The sequence below is a fragment of the Camelus ferus genome, chromosome 20, assembly GCF_009834535.1.
Source record: "Camelus ferus isolate YT-003-E chromosome 20, BCGSAC_Cfer_1.0, whole genome shotgun sequence".
Taxonomy (NCBI): Eukaryota; Metazoa; Chordata; class Mammalia; order Artiodactyla; family Camelidae; genus Camelus; species Camelus ferus.
In genome coordinates this window covers 17,074,488-17,094,849 of record NC_045715.1, presented here as the reverse complement: position 1 = coordinate 17,094,849, position 20,362 = coordinate 17,074,488, and the positions used below count along the sequence as shown (strand labels likewise).

The window sequence follows — 20,362 nt, the reverse complement described above, 5'->3', positions numbered from 1 at the left end:
TCCTCTAGGGGAAAAAAATCTGATAGGAAAAACAGAATACAAAATTTAGATGCATTGTGCTCAAAATTTTTATTTATTACGTAGAAAGGAAAGAGTCGAAGAAAATTAAAGGCACCAAAATTCTGCTGGTGGTTGTCTTTGGATGATAGAAACAATATGGCTCTTCCCTCCCCTTCCCTGCCCTGACTTCTTTCTACTTCTCTGTGTTTTCCTAATACAGCAGAGTGCTTTTATGCTTGGAAAAACTAAACATAATCTAATGATTCCTATTTCCTTTGAGGACTTTTAGTGTACTTAACTTAACAAGCAATATTAACATTCCTTCCAGCTGACTGGTTGCTTTGCCCAGTTACCGTATAGGTTAATCAGTGCCTCTAACACTTTTACTGTGAACTGATCAGTTTGGAGATTCATGCCTGAGAGGGGATGGAAGGAGGTCAGCCTGTCTTACCTGATCTTCAGGGTTCCCTGAAGGAATTGTTCACGTCTGGGGAGAGAAGCTTGCTAACTCAGGCTAATCAAATTCACAAGAAAGTATAGGCCAGGATACCAGAGTATAGTGGGAAATGGAACTGTCACATAGATGAACTTTCCAAATATTTTTCTTCCAGTTTTGCTGTTTCTCCTGGGAGCACTGTTAGGAGCTGCGTTTTAGGGTCTGCTGCCCTCCTGTGATAGATGTCCTGCATTGTCTGTCCTCCAAGCAGTGCTCCAAGGTTGACTTCTGTCATTCATTCATTTATTCTGAAGATCAGGATCTCTCTCAGTTCTCCTAATAGCGGGCTGTTTCCCACTTTGAACTGCACTCACATTGCACCTTTTATTTCTGGTCCAAACAAGGCATGAGACCTGGCGGGATGAGGGGGGAACCTCTTGATCCCTTGATCTTTCTTTATCTGCCTCAGCCACCTCCCCAGACCCTGCCGTCTCCAGACCCCATGCTCTTTCTTGTCCAAAAACTGCCTGCTGGTTAGATAAGCTACCTTTTAGTTTAAAACAAACGAGGAACTTCAGGTCAGCTGGTGGCTCAGAGCACCCACTTTTGGCACCATGTCATAACAGAACATGTAAAGTCCTATACTCATTCCAATTTCAAAAGACTCTGCTATGTGTTCAGTTGGATCTTAGCATTGCGTAGACGGGGAGAAGGCTGAGGTTTTATTGCATGAAGAGTCAAGAAGAGAAACAACTGTGGCTTTCTGGTTTCTGTGCTGAGAAACTCAGCTCAGAATGGTAGGGTTTGGTCAACTCTTAGGGTGCTTAGGATTCTTTCCAGAAAGATTCTGTTCTTCGCAGTGATTGTGGGAATGGCAGGCGGGGGTGGGCACCTGGTTTAACAGCCTGGACCTCCTGGGACAAAGCAAATGTGGGGGCAAACCATAGCAGCTTCACCATTTGCCTCAGATTTGAAACCTGTCCACGATTTAATGCACAAAAATGAATGCTAATTCTGCTGGTGTTTTCAGAAAGACCAGGTGAGAAATCAGTAACTTAGGGACTAGAAACATTTTTCAGAGCCCTGGGAGTTTCAAGTAGTGGCAGCCAAAGAAAAGTTTGTTGTTTTATGTGGAATTTCTTTCATATTAGATATGGTATTTGGTGAACCTTAGCAATATGTATTGGGTATAGTGCGTACTACCAGGAGTGCAGTCCCATTTCTAATAGTCCTTCAGACGGAAAAAAGGAAGTGGTACATAGCTCACAGCTCATAATAGGGATTTTACTGAGGAATCTGACTTGTTCTGGTATAACCAGAATTTATGAAACCAAATACATTATTTCTTAGAAATCATATTTCTTCTCTGCAGGACTTTTAAATATAAGCAATTGTATAAACAGAATGGATACCCATCAAAGTTATCTTATATGTTCTTGTATGTGAGGTTTTCTTTTCTGGACAACGCCACATGCCTGCAGTTTCAAAAAAGAATTTTGCATCATATCTATAATACATAAATACATTTCCTTTATAAAAACTCAAACAGTGTAGAGAAATTAGTGTTTCTGACTGCCATTCAATCCCACCTCTCTATGGACTGTGTATGCTTTCAGAACTTTTCTATTCCTGTACATAATTTTGTTTTGTTTTCAATATTCCTGGTATTATACTCTATTTTGTTCTGTAATTTGTTCTGGGAGTCTTTCTATGTGGGCTTATTATTTTTAACTGCTGCATAGTATTCTATGGTTATGCCATAATGTAGTAACAGTTTTTGCAATGATTAATATTTATATTATTTTCGTTTTTCCACTGTTACACTGACTGTCATGAACATCCCAGTATATACCTTTTTGTGAACAAGAGATAACAATGAGTAGATGTGGCATATTAAAGGATAAGTATGTTTTACATTTTAAATAGTAGATACTACCACTTTGTCTTCCAAACTTTGGGTACCACATGACACCTCTACCAGCAGTGATACTGCAATTGCACTACAGTCCTTTCTTTAAGTGAAGGCTTTGGTTTGAAGGAGCGTCTGCGATTAAAATGCCAGATTACAAGGAACCAGTTTTAAGTCCTTAAAGCCTGAATGTAGCTTTTGGGGTAGCTTTGCTGGAAGAAAGCAGGTCCGTGAGATTCTAGGAAGCCAGGGAACAGCTTGAAAACAGGGTACCAAGAGGTGGAGTGGCACTGTCAAAAAGATGATAACAGAGTTGCAGGATAACTAGCTGCTGGGGCAGTTGGAAGACTAGTAGCAAAGAACTACCACCCCTGCTTCAGAGTTAGGGGTGTGAGCGGCGGAGGTGCTGTGTGTACTCTTGTTGCTCATTCACCTGCTCACCCCTCTCTCAACCTACGCCTTTTCTCCAAGAGCCTGACTTTGTGCAGAAGCTCTCAAACTTATTTTACGACCCTCCTTAGGCAGTGTGTCAGCCTCTAGGGGAATTGATGTCGAGATACAGATCTCAGCCTGAGCCAGCTATCAGCCAAATTCTTTTCTGATAGATAACAATCATTTCTAAGACCAGATAGGCAAAACAGAACATTAACAAAACCCGTTCACCCCATCCTGTTCCCAGGGGTCATCCATTCAACAAGTAAATGTAATGAAAAGCTTCTGAGGATTTTACCCATCCTAAAGCAATTTACAATTTTAGAATCCAGGACCAATGTTTGTTTTGTTCTCTAAAAGCTTTCGAACCTATTACTGAAAAAGAGGAAGAAGGAAAATGATTCCACTATGCAGTTCTAATGTTTAATTCATTGAGTGAGACCTTGAAGCTTTGCAAAGAGAAGTTTATTTAAGACTCTTTTTAACAGTTGGATTTGAGAAATTGTAGCAGATTATTTTAACTGAATCCCAATACTCAGGTTTATATTAGTTAAATTAGAATGCTTAGGGGAGTGGCTGTCAAGCATCAGTAGATGAAACCTCTGATTCTATGGATAAGAGAGAAAAAAATCCTTTTGGTCTAAATATATATTTTCTTGGAAATACAAGACAAATCCAGTTTAAATATTTCAATTACTTTAAGTTTTTTCCCTGTGACCAAAGAATGCCATGATGCAACAGAGCTACTGAACAATAATTTATAAAATGTGATACAATGCTAGTAAAATTTGCTAAGTTGAGTCTTTAAGGTGGGTTTTAGGTTATAAAATCATTGAGTACAGAAAGAACATAGTTTCCTGATATTTATTACATTTTGTTGATCTTTTTCTTAATATTTATTACATTTTCTTGATATTTATTACATTTGCATGTGTTACATATCACGATAGCACAGGCATACTTTGTGAGCTTAAGAAGATGTTTTTAATGAATAGTGGACAGACTTCTTAGTAAGCAACAAAGAACGCTTAGGAGAACCTCATTAAGAATTTATGTGAATTGTGGTTATTTTTGAACCTTGGGGGTGGGGAGAAGTAACCAGAAAGAACCTTATTTGCACTACATTTTGTCCTGCCTTTTGTGCACTAGATATTACTGCAATTTTTACTGCAAACTTCTTTTTAATTTATTTTTTATTGACATTTAGTTGATTTACAATGTTAGTTTCAGGTGTACAGGAAAGCAATTCAGTTATACATATACATATGTGTGTATGTGTGTGTGTGTATATATATTTTCAGATTCTTTTCCATTATAGATCATTTCAAGAAATTTAATATAGTCCCCTGTGCTGTACATTAGGTCCTTGTTGTTCATCTGCTTTATGTGTTTTACTGCAATACTTCTCCTTTGTTACTTTTAAAATTCTAGAGAAGGCTCCAAAACGTAAGCCTCCCTGCGCCCATCCCTAGCTGGAGTGGGTGGGGGTCGTGTCCTACCCAAATCAAAGAGCAACCTATTGCCTATTGCAAAACCTCTTGCCAAAGGAGTCAGTGCCTCTACCGTGCAAGAATGCAGACAAACCTGGACCTGCTTTCTCCCAGGGTGGATGGAGAGGAGGGGATTTAAAAACCTGCAGCCTCATGGGGAAGGGGGCTGTGTTCTCTCTTTGGGGAAGCAAACCACTCAAACCTCCTCCCGTGGCTGAGCTGCTTCAAATAGCTTTGAGTAGGACCCAGTGAAGTTGGCTTTTCCATTACATCTAGATGGACTCAACAAGCGTTTCGCTGCTGTTTTTTTAAAGCTTTGCTTGCTTGCTGGGTCTTTAAAGGGCAGTTGTTGATGCTACGCAAACACCAATTTGGTGTGTGCTCAGTTTGGAAGTCTTTAGTCTGGATAGTAGCTGTGTCCCATTTTCTCCTGCTAGCCGATCCCCCTCTCTGGACTGAGGTTACCAGTTAAGACAATGGTTTGAGCTTCAACTCTTCCCGCTGTGAAGGGAGAAGAATTACCTAACTGTTCTAGGGCAGTCCTTTGGGGGAACTAACCTTGGGCTTCCGTCCAGCTGAAGTTGTGTTTTGACAACTCGTCTTGGTCAATGGTGATGAGTCTTTACAAAGGGCGAGCAAGCGACCGAAGTGGGGAGAGTGTGCTTTCTGCTGTATTTCCCCCTTGCTTTTCCTGCCTCTTCTCTTGTGTTCTTATCATAACCTAGATTATCACTACATTTGTTAGAGCTCTTTGTGCTTTGCTTTTTTCTCACTGCCACCATCACGGCACGATCTAATCTGTCAAAAGGTACTTAAGAGTAGAAAAAGGGAGAATAGGTTTAAGTAAGTTCATCTCTAAAGAAACCTAGTGTTTTTAGCCTTGTGACTTCTAAGTGTAGAATTCTACCCCAAGACTCGCCTGTGTTTTGAATGTGATACAGAACCCATCTGAAACTTGACTTGGCCTATTTGTGCGCCTTTGCTGTTGTTGTTCTAAATGGAAGAAAATATTCCAAAGTTTTTGTGTTTTTTGAGGGTACGATTGAATGTTGTTTAAAAAATAATCTCTCTTGAAACATTATGCTGTACACCAGAAATTGACACATTGTAAACTGACTGTACTTCAATTTAAAAAAAAAAATAATCCCTGAAGAAACCCTGAAGTGACTGATCATGGTGTGTAATTTATATTTATTTATGTCTCAGTATGTTTCTTCACCTGAGAACTGAACCTTTTTACTTAAATAGAACATGTCCTAGAAGGAAGCCTTCCAAGCACCTAATGGCCTCAGGACTCACCTCACCTCAGGTCACCTCCTGTTATCGTTGACAAGCTTGGCGTGTTTTCTGTTGGAACCTGCCTCTCATTTGCCATCATCTTTCCATTGTCTTACAGGACTACAAGCCAGACCCCCAGAAATCATGTTGGTAGGATCCCAGTCCTTCTCGCCTGGAGGGCCCAATGGGATCATCAGGAGCCAGTCCTTTGCTGGGTTCAGCGGCCTTCAGGAGAGGCGATCCAGGTAAGTCGTGTGTGGTTCTCACCCGGGATGCAGCTTGAGAGGGATGCGTGCTATGATGCTCTGAAGAAGGTCTACATGCACGTGGCCTTATGAAAACACACACCTGTGTTATTTTCTTCTCTTTCATGAAAAAGATGTAACGTTCCCCAAATTACTATCATTTAGAATTCCTCTTGCAAAGAAGATGTAGGATTAACTAGCAATATATGTGTATAGTTCTCCCTACCCCTACTCCACCCCACCCCATTTTTTTTGATCTTTTGATACCTATTGCCAAAGTACCTCCAAATGTTTAAAGCCCTTTAACCTCTAACCAGCAACAACAGAGTTGCCAATTTCTACACATCTATTGATACCAAGCATTTTCTAAAAATCTTTTCTAGTCTTTTATGTCGTCCCTGATGAGGTTAAATGTGCTTTCATAAGTTTACTTGCCTTTTGTATTTATTTTTGTAATAACCGGTTCATTTACATCCATTGCCTATTTGGTGGGGAGGAGCTGAATATTTATATATATTCTTACAGAACAGTAAAGTCTTTTTATTCATCCATTGCATCACCATATATTATAGTCTTTTACCCACTCGTTTGAATTGCTACCCCTTTTTTTGGCTTTTTGACCCCCTTCACCTGATTTTTCCTGCTACCCTCCACTCCTCCAAGTCCCAGCCTCTGGCAGCCTCCAGTCAGTTCTCTGTATCTATGAGTTTGGTTTTTTTGTTTGTTTTTCTTTTAGATTCTACATATAAGAGACATCATACAGTACTTGTCCTTGTCTGACTTACTTCACTTAAGCGTGATGCCCTCAAGGTCCATCCATGTTGTCACAATGGCAAGATTTCATTCTTTTTTATGGCTGAATAGCCATTGTGTGTGTGTACCACGATTTCTTTACCCATTTATCCATCAGAGGACACTTAGGTTGTTTCCATGTCTTGGCTATTGTAAATACTGCTACAATGAACGTGGGGGTGCATCTTTTTGACTTAGTGTTTTCATTTTCTTTGGATAAATACCCAGAAGTAGAATTGCTGGATCGTATGGTAGCCTATTTTTAATTTTTTGAAGAACTGCCATACTGTTTTCCATAGTGGCTCCACCATTTACATTCCTAGCGACAACGCACAAAGGTTCCGTTTTCTCCACATCCTTGCCAACACTTGTTATTTCTTCTCTTTTTGATAATAGCCATTCTAACTGGGGTAAAGTGGTATCTCACTGTGGTGTTTTTTTAATCTACTTTATTTTAATGTTATTTTGGGGGGAGGATTAGGCCTATTTATTTATTTTTGATGGAGGTACTGGGCATGGAACCCAGGACCTCATGCATGCTAAGCATGTGCTCTAGCACTTGAGCTGTATCCTCCGCCCTTCACTGTGGTTTTGATTTGCACTTCCCTGATGGTTAATGAAGTTGCGCATCTTTTTGTGTACCTGTTGGTCATTTGTATGTCTTCTTTGAAAAAGTGTCTGTTCAGATCTTCTGCCCATTTTTTAATTGGCTTGTGTTTTGCTTTTGAGTTCTATGAGTTCTTTATGTATTTTCCATGTTAACCCCTTGTCAGATATGATTTGCAAATATTTTCTCCCATTCAGTAGGTTGCCTTTTTATTTTGTTGATGGTTTCCTTTGCTTTGCAGAAGCTTTTTAGTTTCATGTAATCTCATTTGTATACTTTTGCTTTTGTTGCTTTTGCTTTTGGTGTCAGATTCAAAAAATCATCGCCTAGACCTATGTCAAGGAATTTACTGCCTATGTTTTCTTTTAGGAGTTATAGGGTTTCTTCTGGTCTGGCCTCTTAGCTTCCTAATCAGATCAGTAGTTTGGGTTTAAGTTATCAGGTATTCATCTTAGCACTGCAGGCTACTGCCACTAATAGAGATGTTGAGTTTTATGTTATACCTAGACAAAATTTACTCCATAAAAATAAAGTTTAAAAAACATCTCTTCTTCCAGCTACATGTGCCATTCTTTACTTTAACACTACAGGCGTATCTCAGAGATATAGCAGGTGTGGTTCCAGACCATGGCAATAAAGCGAGTATCATAATAAAGCAAGTCACATGAATTTTTTGGTTTCCGAGTGCATGTAAGTTATGTTTCCACTATACTGTGGTCTGTTAGGTGTGCAATAGCATTGTGTCTAAAAAAAGTATGTGCCTTAATTAAATACTTTATTGCTAAAAAATGCTAACCATCATCTGACAATGCAGGGTTGCCACAAACCTTCAATCTGTGAAGAAACGCAGTATCTTCAAAGAACAATAAAGTGCAGCACAGTAAAATGAGCTGTGCTTGGATATTGTATACAGAATTTGCAGTTCGTCATGCTCATGGCCCTTTATTTAAAAAGTATTCACTCACATCCCAGTCGAATTTAATAGACATGTATGCCTGATGTCATGCAGCACACATATTCTTTTGGTTGGATTATATCCTTCTGCCTCTTCATTATCTCCACCTTAGAAATGTTTGTCCTTGGCCTTTCAGTGCTGTGACATGTTTTCACTCGGAGTGTACGTTACCTGAGTCCAGGCTTTGACGCAGTAGCCTCTGCCCTGCAAAGCTTCCAGATTTCAGCAGCTAAATCTAATACCAAGAAACTAAATATGGGATGGAGCAAATCTATTAATATACAAGGGGACATTACCTTCCCCAAAAGACACTAATACAAACACAAGATGACTGAAAGGCATTTCTTTGGTTGGATGCCCGAAACTCACAATTTTGGCTTTTCTTTTCTCTTTCCATAGATGTAACTCCTTCATTGAAAATCCCTCTGCTCTCAAGAAGCCTCAGGCCAAACTGAAGAAAATGCACAATTTAGGACACAAAAACAACAGCCCTCCCAAAGAGCCTCAGCCCAAAAGGGTGGAAGAGGTCTACCGGGCCTTGAAAAATGGACTTGAGTAAGAACATGGACCCTAATGCACTGAAATCTTTTAACTTTCTAAAATGCCCAGGAGAGTCAGAAAAGCTAGTCTTACAAGATAATTTTAGAATGTCTATTTCTGTAGTAGATATTTTATTATTGCAGCATAATTGAGGAAGCCTGAAATAAGTCCCAAAGATGTGAACTCTGGTGGATTTCCATATCCTATCCAAACACTGAAGGGGACCTGAAATAGTAATGTTTCTATTTACCTCTGTAGTATTGGGTTTCACCTAAACAATGGTAGACAAGCATATCTGTTTTAGAAATTGCTGAAGAAGGGTTCTAAAACCTTCCCAAGTATATTCTAGGGATGCTTGGTCCAGAATAAAACTTCCCCAGTGTGTGGTGAAATATGTACAATCAATGTTGATGGAACTAGATAGAATTCTGTGAGCCCAGACTCAGGGCTGACTCCAGAGTTGTCTTGCCCCTCCCCTCCTGACTGGTTTTTCTTTCCTGGACTCTCAGCCTCATAGGGGTCCTCCTTTTAGACCATCTGGATAGTATCAGATACAACTGCTAGGGCTTTCAAAATGTGGAGCAATTGAGAAAATAGAGAGCCTCTTCCCTGCCAACCCTGCCCTCCACAGAGCAAGGTTTATATTCTTAATTCCCCTTCAGAAGGGAGAGGTCAGTAATTGCACCAGATTCCAATTGACAGTCACGGAGTTCACGATTAACGACTCTCTTATCTTTGCAGCGAGTATCTGGAGGTTCACCAGACTGAGCTGGACAAGTTGACAGCTCAGTTAAAAGATATGAGAAGAAACTCTCGCCTGGTAGGTACCCTCCAATCGGTAGGATGTTAACAAGGTGGTCTTTTATTTTGGCTAAGTAACTTCTCTTACCCGGTGGACGTGGGGACGAGGAAGATGCTTCAAGAAAAGTAGATCCAAGGGGAAAAATACCCTCTGCTTCCTGATGTGTATTCTAATGCTTTATTCTTAATATGTTTCAATATTTTCCAAACATGTTGATGCCGATGAAGTTTGTAATTAGGGAAAAATACTTTTTAAGAAATGCTCTGTATCCCTCCCCCCTCCCCGCCCCAGGTAATATAAGAAAGTGATAGTTGGAGTTTTCCTACCATAGTGTTAGTACAGAATTTGGAAACCAGAACTTTTGCTTTATCTCCAGTTTTTAAACAATGTAGTAAGGTCAGTGCTATCAGCGAGGGAAAGGAGGCTCAGGAAAGGAGGAGAAATCAGAGGAGTCCTTGAGCTGGTTCAACTACACATTGTATTGTTGGAGATGCTTGCAGATGTCCTCTATTCTAATGAATCTGTGAGGACTTGTCTGCTTAAAGAGGTGTTTCTAATGATTTTAAGTGATTTTGTTAAGTTCCAAATGATATTACACATTAATGTTTCGAGGCATCAGAAAGCCCAGGAAAAGCCTGCGTATATGAAGTACAGATAAACATGAGTAGTTGTTATCTTTTTCTTTTTTAAAAAGATGTGCTTAAGGAGGGAGGGTATAGCTCAGTGGTAGAGTGCATGCTTACTTAGCATGCAGGAGGTCATGGGTTCGATCCCCAGTACCTCCAGTTAAATAAAAATAATAATAAATAAACCTAATTACCTCCCCCCAAAACAAAACAAAATAAAATAATTTTTTTAAAAAGATGTCCTTAAGTGTATATTGTTGTCCTTTTCAAAGACTCAGAGGTTAAAGACTTCATAGAGGTTAAAGGTTTTACCTTCTAATGATATTAGAAGATAAATTGCTTCCATTTACGTGGAACTCTCGGTGGAATGGCCTTCAGAGCTTTTGAATGTCCTTGACTGTCCTCAATGGCAACAAATGTTCCTCCTTGGAGAACAATGGTGTTTGGATGGAGGAACTTCCGCTGGGACCTTGTGTTCCATGGAAGCCCTCCTACTGGGGGATGTGGCTTAGTGTGCTGATTCTACTGGGATATTGTGAGCACACAGGAAATAAACTTGCTGTGAAAACAGTTTGTGAAAAGCGTATCACCAACCTCAAGGACTCTTCCTAAATGCCAAGTCTTATATGTTTAGTCAGGAAGACAGGCCCTTTTTTTTTTTTAAATACATATAATCACTGCTACTTTTTGCTAACATTTTTTTTTTTAATTTAAAGTGAACCTATATTTATGTGCCCCTTGATATGTAAGAGAGGAGAGCTCAAAGCAAGTGAAAATCTTAAGACTCCCAGGGGCAGAGGGGACTGGATGGAATTCTGGAGACAAAGAGTATAAATAAATATTAGCTCTTAAAAGTATCCTTACTGGTATTTCAAATAATCTGGGTTTTTACTCTTTTTAAGCAACATCAAAATGTCCAACAGAACTTTATGAGGCTGATTATTTCACTGAGGATGCAGAAATGCAGACAAAATCCTTCTATTAATAATAGTAAGGGTTTTGAGGAAGATATGTTTTAATCTGGATACTCCTTTTTTATTCTAGGGTGTGCTGTATGATCTGGACAAGGTAAGTTGTTGTTCTGTGTGGGGAGCCACTGAGAAATAAAACCCTTCATCCTTGAGTAGAAGTCATTGATCTCTGAGGTACAGTAAGATCCTAGAGAAATGATGATTTTTCTCTTCCTAAAAAAATTCTTTATCTAATGAGGATGATGAAAAAGTATAGACCCAATGTGTTTGTCACTTTCATAAAAACGCCACCTGGTTGCAGGGTCCCTTAGTGGGCTGATAAGTTTAAGAATTTCCCAGGTGTTTGAAGGTCCTTTCTAAAAATGAACTATCATCTTTCATCTAATCAAAGACAACTTTGATTGGAAAACACATTGTTATTTTAGGTGCCTCTAAGAAAAAGAGTGATTCCAGCTAAACTGTGACACAGTTCTTTCTTTTCACTCAAAATTTGTATTTCATACTTAGTGACAAAACTCTCTTAGACCTATTTTAAATGTAGGGTTGGGGGTTTTTTTTAGTTATATATGGTGCTGTCTCTTTCCATGCCTTTCTGTGTATAAATACCTTTAATGCTGAATCATAGTATAATCTGTTTGCAGAAATTTTAAAGGTGAATTAAATTTAATGTACGTGATAACATTCATAACTCAAATGGGAGAGATGACACATTACCAACTATGATTATCTTGGAGTAACACAGGCAGTAGCAGTTGTAAAATGCACCCCAATTTCAGAGATATTAAAATGCGGGAGGGAAGAAAGTCCATCTCTGAGCTGATAAAATGTTATCACGAAGGAGTTTAAGTATATACCAATATGATACTGTCCTGTCAGAAATCCAGTGAATTCCATTCGATTGGCCTCCCTTGATGTTAAGCACCAGGATTTCAACAGCTAAGTCAAGTCTGTCGCTTAGAGTATTGATTCAGTATTTTTACAAATACTTGCCACATTGATGCTAGAGACTCTTTAAAGTAGCAACAAAGATGGGAGGAAAAGGGAAATAGCATTTTCTGGTCCTTTTGAGTATGAGATAAAGATATCCACCCAGGTCTAATCAGTTAAACTAAATGGCTGTACTTTTTCAAATTTCTTCTTTCAATTCCAGCAAATTAAGACGATTGAAAGATACATGAGACGCCTGGAGTTTCACATTAGTAAGGTAATTGACATTCCTCTTGTCTCTGCCTTTGGTTTTTAGTTCTCAGTCAGTGATCGCTATGCCTTCAGCCTGAGCATAGCATCTAGTCCATGGAGAATTTCTTACCCAGTTGATTCCTGAGCTGATTAGCAATGAATTCCACCAACAGGCAGTAAAGATGGAGGAAAAATCAGAATGGAGAACCGAATTATCTAGCACATTATTTTTTACTCTACTTCAGTTCAACAAATAGTTATTAAGTACTTCCTATGCAGCATGCACAGTGCCTGATAGAAGATACAGTCTCAGTGGCATCTGGTTAAAGATGGAACCAAATGGACCCTACAGAAATACTCTTGCTTACCTAACACTCGGGTCCCACATTCAACTTGGTACCCCCAAAACCTTCTTCATGAAGGCCTTTAAAGTACATAAAGTCAGCTGCTGTGTACCTCCCTGAATCTTTCTCCAGTTCCTTCTACTCTTCTTCACACAGCTTGGTTTCCAGATTCCTTTTCATCCTCATCGTCCCCCTCTATGTATACCAGGTTGTCGGGGTCCCTGACATCCAGCCCTGAACCCTGCAAATAGCTGACTGATGGTCCCGCCAGCCTAGTGTGGAGTGGGACTCTCCCCCCTTGTTCTCGACACCATCAGGTGATATCCGTACAACCTGGAAACAATTTCCCTTTGAGGGCAGCTAAATTGCACCATTAGCAACTCTTGGTCTCATCTGCACCCATCAGCCCATCTTCCAAGTGGAGAACCTGGAGGTTTTAGTGGTTCTCTCTACTAGGAGTCAGAAGCCTCAGAGTCTAGTTTGATCTCTGCCAGTAGGCTTGAACATCTATATGGACCTTGGCTTTCTACTCTGCAATGAGGCCAGGAGGTGCACGTACTCAATCTAGATGATCCTAAGAATCCTTTCCAGTTTAAAATTCTATGATGATGTCTGTGTCTGTAAACATGTGTATATAATACTGTCTTTGTATATTCCCACTTTGAAAGATATTTATTACCTCGGCGAATTTGAAATTGCTGCTTTTTCTGAACTCAATAAACAAAACAATGACATCCATTAGAAGATATTTAGGTGACAGGTGAACTTTGAAATTACTGTTTAGTTTGAAAAATACCAAGAAAACAAAATTAGTATCAGGTAAGAGTGTGTTTATCCACCTTGCATCCATCGTTGTAAGATATAACAATCCTAGTGGTTATAAGAGGTTGGTGGTACTCTACCTGCAGCATCTTATGCACAGATCCCTAACAAATCCTAACAAAGTGTATTTAATTGAATAAGTCAATCAATCCATTTATTTGATGAGAGCCACTGCTGACATCTAGATAGAACTAATACTTGCCTACAGATGGGTGGGTCTCTGCTTAGGTGAGTACATAGTTATCCTTCCTCCTGAAGGTTAACTCCCTTTGGCTGAATAGGTTGATATTTAAATGGAAACAAGAATAAACTTTTCTTTAAAGGCAAAGTAGTACACTAAGTCATTAGGGCCGTACTACTAGTCCAGTGAGCAGTGTCCTTATTAAGAGGATTACAATCTCAGAGACTGTGGACCCAGTAGGGGGGCAGGGGACTGAAGGGGCAGTCTCCCAGGAGGCCATGTGGGTGAATGTGTCCTGGCCTGCATTGGAAGAGGCCCTTGTGTTTCTAAGGCTTGAGGGGAACCTCCCACATCAGAACAGTCTGCCCTGTTTATTTAAAATTTCAGATTGCTTGAAACATTTGAAAATGGTAAGGCACTAGAGAATTGAAAGAATCTTCCATTCAATAAAAATGAAAAATAAAAAAATTTAATTTTTAAAATAAATAAATAGAATAAAAATTTCAGATTCCTCGCCCAGCCCTAACCTACTGAATCAGCATCTTTGTGTGGGGCCTGGGCATCAGCATTTTAACAAGCTCACCAAGTGAGTCTGAGGTTAGTTTTAAAGTATGGGAACCACCCTTTATGCCAATCACCTAACCAAAGGATCTTATAAGCAGATATGGTCACCCCTTCAGTCCTATACCTCCATCTTAATCAGAGAGAAATCCACCAACTCCTAAGATGAAAGACTGTTCCTTCCAGGATTTGGGCAGTTCCTCTCAGTAAAGTGGAGTGAATTGTTGAAGAGCAACAAAGAATCCTTAAACCAAGACAATCACTTTCAGTCTCTGAATGTTCGTATTCTAAGCTAAGTATCATTGACATTTGTATTGAGAAAGCAACTGTGGAAAATCATCCCACTAACAGGCAGCAGTGATGCTTTTTAGTGATCAGCCAGAAGTTTGCCTTCAGAAAAAAGGGGAGTCTGAAACTCTGGAATCCATTCTATTCATCTCCACCTTCTTCTAGATCTTACAGCTCAGCCTCCTTGTTGAGGGAACACAGTTTATGCTGAAATGAAAAACTCGAGTAGTTCTAGGTAGATAACCAGAAATAATAGGTTTCATTGGCTTCTGCTAATGTCTGGTGATACCATTCTTTTTAATCTGTCTGAAAATTCCAGTTGTCATCTGTGATTGGTGTGTTGATAACTAAAGACAGTACAAGACTGTGGAAGTAAGTATCATCTGGAATAACTGTAGGTTCTCACCCTAAACGCTGTTGATATTTGGGGATAATTCTTTGTTGTAGGGGGGCTGTCCTCTGCATTATGGAATCTTTAACAGCATCCCTGACCTCTACCAACTAGATGCCTGTAGCACCTCCCAGCTTTGACACTGAAAAAAATGTTTCCAGATGTTGCCAAGTGTCCCCTGGGTATCTAAATAGCCTTGGACTGGTTGAGAGTCACTGCCTTAGAAGCATTAAGTGACTATCAGGCTTATACAATGAGTATGATCAAAAGGGTATATTATTATTTAGAAGCCTAACTATAGAGATGTAGCAAAGGAATATTCATTTCCATTGCTCCCATTTATTTTTTAAATTGTGTATAATTTACATGCAAAAAAGTCACGGTTCTTAAGTGTTCAGTTTGGTAAGTTTTGACAGTTGTGCTTCACTCTAATTTTAAGAATAACTACCTGTATTTTCTTTTTTTGAGCCACATCTTTCCAAAAATCATCTTCAATAAATAGCCTCAAATTCTTTTTTAAAAGAAATCTAAATCTGGTTGTGTGACTATCACCTTGTGACACTGTCTCCTAAAATAAAGCGATAATGGCCCAGTCTATTACAAAGTCGTCACATTGGTATGAAATTCTGGGTACACCCTTCCAGTGTTTGTTCCTTATAAAAAAGAGTCCTGCCTTCATTGTCTAATCCTTGTCTTACACAATCCCCAATGGTAAGTTCATTTTCACTTTGTAGAATTTGAAAAGAAGGCTCAGGGTACAATCTGTTTTGAAATAGAAAATGGATCATAGTGGTGAAAACAAGATTCATCTGTCTAGAAGAATGACACTTCTCCAAGACTCTCCTTTTGAGGTCAGGAACATAAAGTGTCTTTAAACTCTTAACAATGGCCTATGTCTCTCCTTCAATTGGGATAAATATTTACGTTCCTGTTTTGATTCTGGCAGGTCGATGAACTCTATGAAGCTTATTGTATCCAAAGACGCCTCCAAGATGGTGCCAGCAAAATGAAGCAAGCCTTTGCAACTTCCCCTGCCAGCAAAGCTGCCCGGGAGAGCCTGTCGGAGATCAACCGGAGCTACAAAGAGTACACAGAGGTAGGTGCTGACCTGCCCAGCTGCAGAACTCCACCTGGCCCGATATGAATCATTGGTACCGGCCAAGAACCAGGGGAGTGGCAACCTGCAGCCTCCTTCTACTCTTTAGAGAGAGAAGTTTTACTGTTTGCCTGTCTTGCATTTTCTTATTTTAAATGACTCTTGGGTGATTTTGTTGGTTGTATTTTTGTTTGGAGCCTCCTGTGGACTTCAGAGCATGTGACGTTCTCAGTCTGTGAGCATCAGCTGTCAGGCATTCACCTCCTGAGGCCTTATAATACGCTTGTTCATGGATGTGGAAAACCACAAGATCTGAGACGCTGCGAAGTCATCCACTGACCAAGTCTTATACTTTATGTGCTCCATTCGGCAGGGCGTATGGTCTCTGCATGAGTGGACTACAAGCACTTGTTGAAGTTTTCAGCAAATGAATAAGCCATAAATGCCCTGTTTTTTGCCATTTAAATGCATTTCTGAATTCTCTAGTGTACAATCCAGTGTAGCTTTATCCCTGGAAGTCAAGCAGACCTTGTGGTTTAAGACGGCTACCCTCAATGCTGCGTTCACTGACATCCTGCCTACAATTATTTTATTGTAAGAAACGTCCCTTCTATCTTAAAGGAGGCAAGACAAAGAGCCATGAACAGAAGTGTGCTTTCATGGTTTCTGACTGTCCCTGGGACCCAAACATATGACACAGGGATGTCTTTGCTCCTCCGAGGGTCACCTGATACCAATGTCTTTGATGAAATGATTGAATTATTAAAGCAGCACTTCTCACTATCCCATGAGTTTTTGTTCAGAGATCCAGTTTCATGAATGAAGTCATCGGCCTGATGAAGATCTGTTGGACCACTCCCAGAGCTGAGCATCAGTCTCAGCCCTGGGATGGGAGGGACCTCTTAGATGACTTGTTACAGGATCGATTCGTGTGTTCACTGCAGCAGCGCCTCTTGTCTGAACTGTGTTTGTCCTTTTTTTATGGTCTAAAACTTCTTTACCTAAGTTCCCCTTTTGGGAGGATGCTTTTTGAATGCATAAAATGAAACCCATAGGAATTCAAAGGAAACAAGTTATATTGAAATATAAAATTCAATATTGTCACTACATTGATCAAAATATTTTTAAAATCAAATGTGTGGTATAGCACTGTACTGCTGCTTCATTAACAAATTGAACTACAATATTTAACAGTGGCTCCAGTAACTACTGAAGTTTCAAACTGTTGAAAAATAGAAATGATTTCTCAAGGTACCTGCAACAATTGATGTGACATGAACATATACATGACTTCTATCTGGTCAAAGTCACCAGTACTAGCCGTACGGCTGAGACTGGTTTTCTCCATTCATGATATGTGGATGAATTAGATTTCAATAAGACGTTCGTGGAGATAGCACTGTGACTTTCTTTTTTCCCCATCCAAGTTGATGGAGCCCAGGTTAAGAATCTCTGGCTTAGAAGCAGCCCTACCTCAGGAGACTGCATTTCTACCCATCTCTAAAATCAAAAGAGCAGTTCCAAATAACGGGGGTCGTGCATAGTACACAGAGAACTAACCTAGAGTATTTGCAAGTCATTTCAGAAATACCTACCCACGGTCAGGGGCCAAGACGTGACATCATATTTGCTCACAAATTCAAAGATGTAGAGTATAATTTCAGCAAGAAGAAGGGCTACCTTAGAGAAGAAGGAAGTCCAGGACTTCCATAGCTTCTACCTCACTTGACATCACATCAGGTGGTTTTGTATCCTCACATAACCACACAAGGCAAGACTTTATCACAGAGTGGGTTTAGGGCCAGATGGTTCTAGGTGCTTTTGCAAGTGTAGCAATATTCATCAATGTTTGCCTGGGTGAGATGGAAGAAAATTTCTGTCCACGGATTTCCTCAACTGTGAAAGTAGCCGCTCCCCCTCTCCATGTTTTTCAAGACACTGTAGCAGGGGGAGGGTCATGGCTCAGTGGTAGAGTGCACGCTTAGCATGCATGAGGTCCAGGGTTCAATTCCCAGCACTTCCGTTAAAAATAAATAGATAAATAAATAAACCTAATTACCTCAACCCTCCACACACATACAAAAGAAAAAAAAAAATGTTAAAGACACTGTAGCAATCCTGACATACACTGATAACATCGTTGCTATTTCTAGAAACAGTAATGCATTCCTTCCCAGAAACACCCAGTGCTCTGAGGAAGAAAACTAGTTTACAAAACTGAGACTCTGCAGAACTCTCCAGCTGCCCAGAACTCAACCTCAGGAAGTTTTCCCCAGCTTTGCTAAGCTATTAGAGGTACTGACGTTGAAGGGTCAGAACCTCTAGCCTGCAAATCATTCCTGAGGTCCTCTTCAAACTAAATCCAAACGGAAGCAGCCCCTGCCAGGGCTCACTGAGCCGGCCCGGCCTTAGTGGGCGTGGTTAGGTTTTGGTGGGCGTGGCCAGTCCCGAGCCCCCAGCCGTGATGGAGGGAGAAACCGCCCAGTGGCCGGAGTGGGGACTTCTTGGGAACAGCAAAGGAGTCAAAAGCTTAAACTGGCCACGCTGCAGGAGGGCTTCACTGAGGGCAGCCCCCTGGCCACAGCGCTTTTTCCTCTCGATTTTTAACTCTGATTGCTCTGTTTAGGTCCTCAAATACTGAGGAAGTAGGGCGGGGGTGGTTAGATCTCTAACCGCAGGCATATATGTTGTCTCCTGTCTTTACTGGTCCCTCAACATTAGCGTGAGGAGAGGACGCTTGTCAAACCCAAGGATCACTTTGGGGGCTTTACGGCGGTGTGGCCATGAGGTGAGTGAGCCTCACTCACTTTGAGTAGAATTGAGTTACTGAGCACTTTTTTTTTTAATTTTAATTTTTTATTGAAGTGTAATTGATTTACAATGTTAGTTTCAGGTGTACAGCAAAGCGATTCAGTCATACATACACATACTTTTTTTTTTTCAGATTTCCCTCCATTATAGCCCACTACAAGAAATTGAATATAGTTCCCCATGCCACACAGCAGATTCCTGCTGTTTATCCTATATAGTAATGTGTATCTGTTAATCTCAATTTTTGCACGAAATTTTTATTAAGAAAAATTTCAAACATACAGGAAAGTCAAGACTAGTATATTGAACATCGTTTATTTAGACAACCAATTGGTAATGTTTGGCCATATTTGCTTTCTTTCTTTTGTATATGCTCAATTTTTTTCTTTTTCTTTTTGCTAAGTCATTTGATAGTAAAGGGTGGATAACATGACATTTTGCCCCCAAAATATTTTAGCAGGCATTTTTTAAAAACATTTTTTATTGAGTTATAGTCATTTTGCAATGTTGTGTCAAACTCCAGTGTAGAGCACAATTTTTCAGTTACACATGAACACACATACATTCATTGTCACATTCTCTTTCGCTCTGAGCCACCACAAAATCCTATATATATTTCCCTGTAGCAGGCATTTTTAAATGACAACCTCTGAACATGTGTATCCTCTGCATAACCACCTACCCTTATCACAACTAAGGAAATTACCAGCCATCCTATAGAATTATCTGATACCCTGTGCATTTTCAGATTTCCCTTATTGGCCCAAGAATATCCTTTATAACTGTCTTAGTTTGTTTACTTTCGAATCAGAATGTAATCAAAGTTAAAACATTGCATTTGATGGTAATGTGGCTTTAATCTTTTTAATCTAGATTTTTTTTCCCATGATACTACTGCCTTTTTGTATCCAGGTCAGTTCTCTTAGAATCTCCCACACTCCGGATTTCACTCTGGATTTCTCTGTTTATGAAATAATTTAACTTGATCTTCTATGCTCTAAATTTCCTGTGCACTAGAAGGCTTGCTTAGGCTTAGGTTGAACGTTTTGTCAAGATTGTTGCATAGGCTGGGGCCCCGTAGTTCACTGCAAACAGGTAAACGTCTCCTGTTCAAGCAATGGTTGTCCTCGGCTCTCGCAACATCACATGCCTGGAAAGAAGCCTTGCCCTAATGCCAGTCTCCTGTGCTCTTCCTAGAACATGTGCACCATTGAAGCAGAGCTGGAGAAACAGCTGGGGGAGTTCTCCATCAAGATGAAAGGTATTCTTTCCCCTGTTTCAAGAGAGTAAGGTGCCATCTCTGTGGAGCTCCTTGACATTTGACATCACACGCTCTTTTTATTTTCCTTGCAAAGATGTTGCACCACCCTCTGTCACCCCTCCCCACTTATGTTATAATTTATTGATGCTCCAGAACTTCTCATCTTGACACTTGCCTCCACACCTAAATAGTTCCTGTGACGGGTTCTCAAACATACACAGACATGGAGAGAATATACAAGGGGCCCCCATAAACCCGTCACTGAGGCTTGACATTAGCAGGATTTTGCCACCTTTGCTTCCTCTGTTTTCTTTTCTGTGGTTTTTCCTTTGATGAAATAAAACC

General features: G+C 40.0%; 1 protein-coding gene across 7 annotated transcripts in view; it reads left to right on the top strand.

Moving 5' to 3' along the window:
• RIPOR2 (RHO family interacting cell polarization regulator 2) overlaps positions 1-20,362 on the top strand; it is a 178,133-nt gene that overhangs the window by 128,056 nt on the left and 29,715 nt on the right. For all 7 annotated transcript variants that reach the window (XM_014557186.2, XM_032462595.1, XM_032462598.1 and 4 more), the window contains exons 2-8: positions 5,664-5,790; positions 8,544-8,699; positions 9,426-9,504; positions 11,157-11,180; positions 12,234-12,287; positions 15,796-15,945; positions 19,954-20,017. In XM_014557186.2, the coding sequence (XP_014412672.1) occupies positions 5,664-5,790; positions 8,544-8,699; positions 9,426-9,504; positions 11,157-11,180; positions 12,234-12,287; positions 15,796-15,945; positions 19,954-20,017 (654 nt within the window). The remainder of the gene's footprint in view (positions 1-5,663; positions 5,791-8,543; positions 8,700-9,425; positions 9,505-11,156; positions 11,181-12,233; positions 12,288-15,795; positions 15,946-19,953; positions 20,018-20,362) is intronic.